At 24.4% G+C, this 11,016-nt stretch overlaps 2 protein-coding genes across 5 annotated transcripts in view; one reads left to right on the forward strand and one right to left on the reverse strand.

The window, feature by feature from the left end:
- The window catches only part of LOC126908561 (orcokinin peptides type B-like), a 32,621-nt gene extending 28,395 nt beyond the window's left edge, over positions 1-4,226 (forward strand). Inside the window, exons 3-4 of the mRNA XM_050690741.1 lie at positions 734-863; positions 2,928-4,226. Coding sequence (XP_050546698.1) covers positions 734-863; positions 2,928-3,138 — 341 coding nt within the window. The 3' untranslated portion in view covers positions 3,139-4,226. The remainder of the gene's footprint in view (positions 1-733; positions 864-2,927) is intronic.
- Positions 4,227-4,455: 229 nt separating this feature from the next.
- Positions 4,456-11,010, reverse strand: LOC126908560 (enkurin-like). 4 transcript variants are annotated; one of them, XM_050690736.1, is made up of 5 exons: positions 10,880-11,010; positions 10,597-10,800; positions 10,296-10,519; positions 9,998-10,171; positions 4,456-5,281 (listed from the first exon to the last, which is right to left on the reverse strand). In XM_050690736.1, the coding sequence occupies exons 2-5, from the start codon at positions 10,733-10,735 to the stop codon at positions 5,072-5,074; spliced, it is 747 nt and encodes a 248-aa protein (XP_050546693.1). In that variant the 5' UTR covers positions 10,736-10,800; positions 10,880-11,010; the 3' UTR covers positions 4,456-5,071. The 4 variants fall into 4 exon arrangements, with proteins under 4 accessions (XP_050546693.1, XP_050546690.1, XP_050546691.1 ...); XM_050690733.1 differs by lacking the exon at positions 10,880-11,010 and having other exon boundaries at positions 4,457-5,281; positions 10,597-10,872; XM_050690734.1 differs by lacking the exon at positions 10,880-11,010 and having other exon boundaries at positions 4,463-5,281; positions 9,998-10,138; positions 10,597-10,872.
- Between the last annotated feature and the right edge of the window lie 6 nt (positions 11,011-11,016).

Consider the following 11,016-nt stretch of genomic DNA (forward strand, 5'->3'; position numbering starts at 1 on the left):
ATTACCAGTGGATTTATAAATTAGTAAAATATTTGTTTCACTTTATTTTTTTTTAAATTTAATTTCAATTGTGAATTCGATGATTTTGTCTATTGTTTAATAGACAATCAAGTATGAACTGTTTATAGTTTTAACTTGAAGAACACTGAAATAAATAAATAATAATTATTATAAAAGAATAATAATAATATTTTTCAAGATGCTTATAATATTATTTTGACGATTTAATATTTATTAACTTTTAATACTAATTTATGAAATTATGATTGGTATATATTAAATATAATTTGAATATGAACTTGTATTTTTTTTTATTAAAAATTAATTTACAAAAAACAATAGTAAAAGTTTTAGTGTTGCAATAAGTTATACCTTTAATACTCATATATCAGTTGAAATTTGCAAATAATATCGTTTCTATTTTCTATGCAACGAGATTATCAGTAGATTTTAATTATATAAACCAAGTACACATATCGTCATTATACACTTTTAATTCAATTTTTTACCGCATTTATTTTATATAGTATTATTTTTTTCGCTGGCTCAGCTAATTTGTTCGCACATTGAATTTAACAACAAGAGTCACTCGACTTAGAAATTAAATTTGTTTGTTTTTTCTTGTGGACTTTTTAAAAAAATGTGTGTGTATACATGAGATCGAAAGACCATTTTCGGAAAAAATTGTATTCCTGTATTAAAATTAAAATCCATTATATTTTTCATTTTACAGAGGGAGAAAATCTATTGAGAGATTTGGAAATTCTAAGGGATCGCGCAGAGTATTTTGCAAGGCAAAGTCGTCAGATAAACTCATTGAATGGAGTGGGTTTTGGCCAAAGCAAGCGGTTTGATACGCTCAGGTAATTGAATTCGAACGTTATTATACTTTGATACAATTATATTACGTACAATATTAAACATTTGTTCCTGAGTGGTTTTTAGATCATATTGTAATACATGATATTGCCGTTTATCTTTTCATACATAATTTTACCTAATTCGTGCTATGATATTTAATATTAATGTGAATTCTATAAAGTTCTTTCGGGTTAATACTATAAAAAGACTTTTTAAAATATTTTTTTAAATTTTAAGTAGACATATGATGAATAAAGAAAAAAAGACTTTTTGACTTTAGGGGTCCTTGTTGCGACTTTTATTTTTGTTACAGTGTATTTTATACTATGTAAAACATCACTTCCATCATTCATTCAAAAACTATTGGTAACTTTATTTAACAAAAATGTGTAAAGCATCATTGGATAACAAGTATTACCTTTTAGCAATACGTCGTTCTCGAAGGACATACTTTTTATGCTTGTAATATTAACCTTTTTTTTTAGGTAACTAAATATACATATTGCATAAATACGTGTCTCTCATTTCATTGATTTTGATCATCCCCTCACTAATCTAATAGAAATTTAATCATTTTAATATTAGTTTTAATAGCTCCTACATAATGAAAAATTGTTAATATTGCCTTTACAAACAAACTTAATACAATCATAAAAAATGCATTTAAAATAATTAAAATTGTATTTAATAACAATTAAGTTTTTTTCTTACGAACAAATAAATAATTTATTCGGATTTCGAAACAACATATTCAAATCGAAAAAAATGATTGCTGTAATTATCAATACTTTCTTGATTAACTCCGATGATTTGACAGTTTTTGATTGTAGAGCTTTATTTTCGATTGCTTAACAATAAAAGTAATTTGTACAATTCGGAGCTAATAATTTTCTTACCAGTCGTTATGAACATTAAGAATTTAAAACCATACTTTATTTATTAAGAAAACGACCTTTACTCCCTCAAACATTTATTCAAGATCAATTTAGTGTGAAACGCTTATTTTCTTGGAACACATTAAACATTATCGTTGTTTGCTTGGAGAAAACTTTTTTCGATCCCCGTAAAAAAAAAAAAAAAAAATGAAAAAGTCGCTTTCATACAAATAAATGTGTTGGCTTTTATAATATATTTTATGTAAAATCTTTAGTTAAATATTATGTGATTATGTAGTTAAAACTATCTCCAAAGAACAATTCTTCGATTTTTTCCCAAGAACATATTTGCCAGATGAACACAATATTTTAACGACATAAAACAAAAGTCTTTTTGTTTTATTATATTAAAAGGCTAATGCCATTAATAGTATTAAATAATTTAATTTCTTGTTTAATGTCCTTCACGAATTATCACAAGACCTAAAACCTTTGAATAAACTACCGAATAACATTTTTATGGTCATTATTTATGCATGAAAACAAAATGCATTCCCTGAAACATCGCCAGGTTCTAAGAAAGTGCTCCGGTCTTTCTCCCTTTTACTGAGACTGTTAATTTTCATATTAAATATCTTATAATTTTTAAGTAGTTAATTATAAGGTATACATATATTTTATCGATTTATAGTCGAATTGTTGTATAAATTTATAAATATTTTGTATGAAAAATACACATCAGTATAATATACCTCAGATAACGCCAACGGAGACTTTGAATTATTTATTACTTGAGTTCATAATTAATATCGTTTCGTTACTTTTTACTTTACGTCAAAAAGTTTTGAATTTTATGTGATTGTCTGAAATTTATTTATTTTTACTAACATTTTTTGTTTTAGTTGGTTTAGCTCAAGACTCATCATTTGTAAATTTTTTATAATTTAATAAAGTTCAAATACAAAGTGATAAAAGTTCAGTCACGCAAAATTGCACAGAATAAATTATTGTTTTTTCGTTAAATGACAAGGTCAAGGTCACATGCTAGATACCAGAAAGTTCTTTAGGTTGAAATTTAATCCTTAATATCAATACCAAATAATATTCAATCGTTCAAATGATAAACATTTTTTGAATAACTGTATGACACAATAAAATAATCTTATTTAATTGATGTTTGTCTTTAATTAGCGGAGTGTCTTTTGGCGGTCAAAAGAGGAACATGGACGAAATCGACCGAACTGCATTCAACGCTTTCATAAAGAAGAAAAATTTCGACGAAATCGACCGCAGTGGAGGCATCGATCGATTTGTCAAGAAAAATTTCGACGAAATCGATAGAAGCGCGTTCAGTAGTTTCGTGAAACGTCCAAACGAAGTGCCGGCCGCTAATTTGGAGTAGTTACCACACGCACAGCCATTCATAAACGTCACCCCTGGACCTCCAAAATAAATCATATTTTCATTTTATATGTAATCTGTAAAGAACAAATTATTCTATTGAATGAACAGCATAAATCAATTTTTCACCGTTACATGTACCCATATGTCGAACGCCTGTTTAGCACTACAGTTTTTGTTGTCCTTTACAAATTCTTATTTCGTTTTTGGCAAAACTCAAAAAAATATTATTAGTTCGAAAATTATAAAATAGAAATCGATAGTGTATTTATTAGACATATTACATTATTATCGCTCATTAATGACATAAATTTATATATTGTTTATTGTAATAATAACTATGTTTATTTTTATTATTTACCACATGATCTGTTTGTGAATCTCTCTGTTGTGTCTTAAATTTATTTTACGTGAAAATTTACATATTTTCAAATTTTAAATAGTGCGTTACATAATAAATTATAAAGAATATTGTACTATTTGAATCTCAAGAAATTTATTAAATATTATTAGTTTGTAATCAGTATAAATGTGTTTTTTATTCTTTACTCTGAAATTATTACTTTTACTTACTTGACATTTAGTTGTATCATAATAAAACGTGTACAATCAATTTCTATGCAATATTAAAAATGGTAACAGTCGTGTCGCACATTGAACATAAATTCCACTTACTTCTTTGTTTTTGTTATATTTAAATATAAAAACAATACCACTTAATTTACTATTATTATTAAAATATATATTTAATGAATATACTTCTAAGTTTAATATAATTATTAAAAATATTAAGTTGATTATTTAATAATATTTTATGGGATTAATGAGATATTTGATTTAATTATTATATTGTGAAAAAAATTGCATAGAAAATTCTTCATTATGTTGATATTTGTTTGTCATTATATTACTGAGTGAATTAAAATTTCATTAAAAGTATTGTCAAGTATAGCAAAACGTATAAGAAAGTTGAACTATTCAAACGTTCTGACAAACCGCTAGGAATTCTTAATAATAGTAAATCGATTGTATAGTAATTGCTCGCTATTACCAAACCGTATATTCTTATATAAATCATTATTATATTGAATACNGTAATTGCTCGCTATTACCAAACCGTATATTCTTATATAAATCATTATTATATTCAATACCGCATCATTTGTGAATTGAGCCTATGTCTATGGTAAAATTAACATGTTGAAAAATATTTTATAATAAAAAAGCTATAAACTCGTAAAGTAGTCATAATTATTGTTTTCTACTCCATCTTATTTTCGCTTTGTTATTAATACTTTATTGTTACATAGTGTAGTTAATTGTAAATTAAGTAGACATTTTTTTGGTTTATAAACATTTTTCTGCTAAACAGTAATGTATGAATTTAAAATTAATGTTTAGAGATTTAAAATTTTAAGTGAAAATAAAGTAATCCTTGAAAAATGTCGAGTCATATTGTATTTTATTCTACAGCGAGTGAAATATTATAATTTAAGTAAAAGTACCTGAATAACATTAATAACATTTCGATTATATTATATTAATATCGCACATTTTTTTAAATTAAATTACATTACGAAAAAATAATTATGCGAGTTGAAACATAAACAATAACTTTTTAAATAAGTTTTAAAATTAAAAACCTTGATCACACACAAAAAACATTTTTAATTTAAAACTTCATCTTAAGTGCCCGGATAAAAATCTATTACCTGGTCGCTAATAATATTACAATTAATACTATGGTAACGTAATAGTTAAAAAAATATAGTATTTTAAAATAATGTCTAATAAAAAAAAAATGTTTTCAATACTTTAAAACTATTGTTATGTTTTTAATTAAAAATTAGTAATGATTAAGTTTTTGCTATCATTTTATTATTTTTAGTATTAATAAATATAAAATATTATTAGAAAAAAAATAATAAATTAAATTATTGTTCATAGTTCTCTTCATCATCATCATCATCGTTATCACTACACACGTACAGGAATGGACTCCTCTCCAGTAAGTCAATGTCTTTTTCCAAATCTTTCAATTGTTTTTCAAGTATAGTTTTCTTTTTCATTTTTGGTAGTGTATCGGTTATCATGGGTAATAACTGAAATTCTTCTTGCAGTTGTGACCAATTCGTTTTTAGACCCTTAATTAAAAATATTAAGATAATTAATTTATTTATCGTGGGCTATGGAATAAATAAATATTATACATATTATGAAAAATCAAAAAGAAACAAAATGAGAGACAGTTCTTTTACACGTAATAAACAGTAAACATTATGTACCTAAATGAATATATTTTAAATAAATAATAAATCATAAAAATAGTATTATTGATTTTTATATTGTAGTGATATAATTTAAGTGTCTAAATATTTAATCATTTTATTATTATACAAGAGAACATTTTTGGGAATATTAAGTTTTCGACGATAAAATAATAATAAATCCAATCGTTTACAATTATACCAATTCATTCTATTTATTTATATTATGCCTATATTTTTCTTATAAAGAAATAAAAAAGAAATAAAACTTATGATATAAATTTCAATTTTTCAAATTGCATTGTATATTTTAAATGACAGATACCTGTCAAAATAAGAAGAAGTAAAGAAAAATAACTAACCGTTATTTAAAAAATTATGATATAAAAAGAGAGCCCCAATATTAAATCATTAATAGTCATGCATGTTGCTCTGAGATCAATTGATAAAAATTAATTTATCATAGAGTTAAAAGATGTAAATTTGTATTTAAAAGTTCCAATATTTGCTGAAATTATCACTAAAATAAATATGAAATTTTGAACAAATATAAAGTAAACTAGCGTAAGAGTCCATTATTAAAATATATAATTTTTTCACCTTTTTATTTTTTCTCTTCTTTATCCCAACTACTCGGGGTCGGCCGCTTAAACTTCCACTTGACACATTCTCCTACACCATCTACACACACATCAGCCGTCTTCATATTATCACATTCAATAACATCTCTTTATCGATTTTTTGATCTTCCTCTACCTCTTCTTCATTCAACATTCATTTCCATAACTGTTCTTACAATTTCCGATTTCTATCTTCATATAAAATTCTCTTATCGCATAACACACCAGATGCTTGTCTCCACTTCTCCCACCCACACTTAATCCTGTGTCTTACATTCTCGTCAATACCACAGCTAATTTGCACAATTGATCCTAAATATTTATAATTTTCCATGTTTCCTATCACATCTTTACTTATTGTCACTGATCTTCTCATTTCACCTACCTCGTGTTTCCCATTGTCAAATTCATACTCTATATTATATTATTTTATCTTGGTATAAGTGCCATCAAACATACATTCAATTATATTAATGTACCTTTTTGGGACTCTTTTCTGTATGTCTCCTTAGCCTTTAAATATCGTTAACAATACTATTTCTATCTAAATATATAATTAAATTTTTTTATTTTAAACTAATGGTTTATTTATATCAAATAATTTTTAGTGGAATTTATCAACATGTAAAATTAGTCACTTCCAAATTTATCTATTTATCACATACAGGATGTTTGTCTAACTATGCCTCACGAATTTTCTTTAAAAATATTATCGTTATCATATATGTAATTATTTTATTTGTTATAAATTTTTGTTGAGCTACTTGGCAAGAAACATATAGATTCCATTTTTAACCCTTAATTTATAAATCATTATCAACTTTATTTATTCAAATAGCAACCCAGTTCTTTTTTTTTATTAATCTTGTTTAGCATAAAAAAAATTTCTCAAAAAAAAATCTATTTTAATAAATTCTTAACGAGATATCACTATTTAAAATTCAGGGGATTTAACAAATAAAACTGTAGTCGGGTAAATACAGTAACATTAATATTTAGTGTACCAATAAGAAATTTGCGCGTGTTTATAAATCAACGTAAATAATACTCACGTCTCCTAAACTTTAATGAATCATAGCTCGTTGATAATTGAATAAAATAAAACAATTTTTTTTAATTAAATCTGATCTGGTTATATAAAAAAAATAGGGTTACCATATGAAAACTGAAAGTTGTTACTGATTTAAAGCATAAGGGATAATCATAAAAATGTAATGTTTTTCATTGAGCAGCCAAAGAGAGAAACATAATATTTCATAAAAATAAAGATAACTTATATTTTCAGAGATAATTTGTGAGGCATAGTTGCTCAATCACTCTGTATATGTACTTATATCAACGTTCTCACATCATCATTATACATCTTTGAATACTGTGGCAGGTATTTAGTATCAACCCTTAACTAGCCACGTAACAATTGATGGAGACGCCGATCTCTCTGCTATATTATAACATTCAGTGATGGATCCCCTGTTAGTGTATTACAACTTTTATATACAGTTCTATTACCCTAAACGTTTTTTTTTTATTTTAGTTAAGTAATATTTTATTGGATATATGTTCAAATATTTTTGCGTAACAATTGCAATACTCATATTATTTGGTAAGTTAGCATAATATATGTCTCTCTATAATTTTTATTTAAAGTGTCATTATAATAACTAAACAATTAGGATTACACAATACACGTGTCATTTGATAGGTTTTCATAGCGATATTCTTGAACTTACGTCAGAACAAATTATTTCATATTCTAAAGGAAATTAACATATTTTTATTTATAAAGCTTTTAAAACTTGTATGAATATAAAATATCTAATAGAGTCAATTTTAATTAAAATTTCAAAAGGATATAAAGGGCACTTTATTTTTACTATTGTACTAAAGGGGAATTATTAAATATTTTAACGTTTTTAAATGAAATACAGCTGGTCAATAGCTATTGTAAGGATCTAATAAACACTTTACGTAATTTATTTGACCAATCACCCTTATCTGATAAATAACAATTAAAGTTTCACTCCAAAACTATGATTAAAAATAATTTTTTGTTAATCTTTGACAGCCATTTACACATAGAAAAAAAGGTAATAGGATAAACTTTTTTAATAAAACTTATAAAACTCGTAGTATTTCCGGAAAATGTTCAAAATTTAACTTTTCATACAAAAGTTGTTATCTCTCTGGGTGTAGATATAGTGTCATATACATACTTTAGAAAGTAAATACCTATAAGATATTTAGAAAAAAAAATTCTTCTATTTTTAAAAATTTTACGATAGTTTTAAGTTTAAAAAATTGTCAAAATCGTAATTTTTTTTAACGTTTTGCCTATTTACGTGGTACAAGGGAATTTTTTCAATTTTTAAGGGTATTGTTTTTAACTAGATGTAATTTGTGATCTTTTGACGTATTGTTGATAAAAATCGGTCAGGTGAAATTAGTGAAAAAGTGGCAACTGAAAAAAACACATTATAGTAAAATTAATACTTTCCAGTTAAAAAAAATATATTTATTTGCTTAATATACAATTAAAATAAAAATTATAATATAACATTTTTTCAATAAATTATAAAAAAAATTTAGGAACAGGATATTCTTAAATAAAAGTACAGATTTAATAAAGTTTGCGAAAAAATGTTGTTTGCAAACTGAAAGATTCAAGTTAAAGGGAAGTAAAACAATAAATGTTTTGGTGATTTGCCATTTGATGACAGATCAAAAAATTAAAGACGAGAAAAGCTCTGATATAAAACCTCAATGTTACAATTTCCAAAATTGATTAACAACAGATTTGATAAATCCACGAACTATTTTCGGTTTGCTTCTCTTAAATGACAGTATTCAAATAAAACAATCCATTAAAACTTTATTATTTATAAAAATAAGAAAAATTAATCTTTGACGCGCACTAATAAATAATTCTAAACCTTGTTTTGGATTTAAAATTTTGGAAATTAATGTCTATTTGTCCACGAAGTTATTTAATTTGGTAATAATAAAATAATTAAATTTAATTAAAACTAATTAAAATATAAATAGTAAATCAATACAGTGGATAGAAAATACTTATTATGTATTACATAGTCAATTAATTATTTTTGTGGTAATTTGTTTTTATGAGTTGATATTACTGAAAAAATAATCCGTATTAAATGTTGTTAAGCAACTCCATTGAAAAATTATGTGTTTATATTATAATACTAAAACGACAAATATTTAAATCATTAATTTTTAGAACATTAAAAGATTTGTTAAGTCGCATATATTATTTTGTGGTTATGTTCTATAACATATGATTTTTTTAACTGTTATACTTAATAATTTTGTTATTTTCTAATACGTATTTTCGAAAATTAAAGTAATTTTATTTAAAATGTATTAAGTAATTGAATATCAGATAATTATGATTCTGTATAAAAATATTTTAAAGAATTCATAAAATGCAATTTTAACGCGATATCTTCATAACGAAAGAAGTTTCACTTCATACACGCACTGGTTTTTTAAATGGTAACATGCATATTTAATTAGTTTATAAAATAGAAAATAATCCAATTAAAAAAGTTACTGGTCGACAACAACTCTTGGATCATTTTATCAAAAGTTATTAACAATTTAATGTAATGATTGGAATTAATTTGATACCCTTATAAGTTATATGGGATGATTCAAAAAAGTAATTATTAGCTGATAAATCAAAAAATATAATAACAAGAAGAAATAAACATTTTTTTTAAATATTGTATTTATTTCGCAATTAATCGAGTAGATTATGATAAACTGATCACTCTGAATATTATAAAATACAAGTCTAATATTATCAGGCTGGCTAATTTTACTTATATTGCACTTATGTATTGTACTAGTAATTTTATATTAAATATAAATCTAAAAATTTTATTACCAAAAATTGAATTAAATTTTTTGCATATGATAACTATAAAGTTGTATAAGTCATAAGTGCACTTACCTTTAACAAATCACTTCGTTCTTGTTCAGGTAAGCATCTCAAAATAGGTTCTACAGTTTTTTTTTGTTCATCCTGTATTATTCTAGTTTTTCCTTTCTCTTTGTTCAATTTAAAAATATAGTCAGGTGTTTTACCAAAACTCTTCAAAAATATTATAAAGCACATAAGGTAAAGCTTTTGTAAAACATGATCGGTTAATTAAGTAATTAAATAAGAGAAAATCTTAAGTTAAAAAATGTTAACACTATTTTTGTAGTATTCATAAGTTAACTAATTATATTTTTATTTCCTTTCTAACCTTTTTTAACACATACATAGGTTCTAATCCAGCCTTATCAAGTAAAATAACATGTCCGTTTCTTGTATCCTGAACTTTGTGTCTAATTAAAGGAGGAATTTTTTGAACAGTTTCTAGTATGTTAATCCGTTTGTAATCTTTTTTTTTTTTTTCGTTTTCATTTAAATTTGTTTTTCTAAATTTATTTACTTTTATTTCTTTTGGTTGACACAGTCTAGTAAATTCTAAAATCGATTTTTAATAACTGAAGTGTTTAAAACAGGTATCAAGTCTATTAAATTATTCTAACTACAATACTTACCAACTAAAGGCTTTATTGTTTTTCGCGTATGTTTTTTTAAAAACACAGAAGGAGGATTTAAATGGATTTGTGCATGTCCCATGGTTCGATGGCAATCTTTGTTAATCTTGAAAGTTTTTTTTATTGAATCAGTATACATTGAACGATAAATTGGTGGCTTTACAACTGGTGATTTTGGTATTGGTATTAATCGTGTAACATTTTCTTTGCAAGAATTCATCATTGATAAATGCAAATTAATTTGATTAATAATATACAAGTAAAATCGAAAAAAAAAACTCACTTATAATAAAAAAAAATCTGTTGGATCAATTTCAAATAACATTTGAAGGAATGAAACAATCACCTAGCAACACACATTGTAAAATACAACATGTGTATTTGAGATATAACGTAGCAATTTATCAGGATTTTAACGCA

The sequence above is a fragment of the Daktulosphaira vitifoliae genome, unplaced genomic scaffold, assembly GCF_025091365.1.
Source record: "Daktulosphaira vitifoliae isolate Bord-2020 unplaced genomic scaffold, ASM2509136v1 Scaffold_5, whole genome shotgun sequence".
Taxonomy (NCBI): domain Eukaryota; kingdom Metazoa; phylum Arthropoda; class Insecta; order Hemiptera; family Phylloxeridae; genus Daktulosphaira; species Daktulosphaira vitifoliae.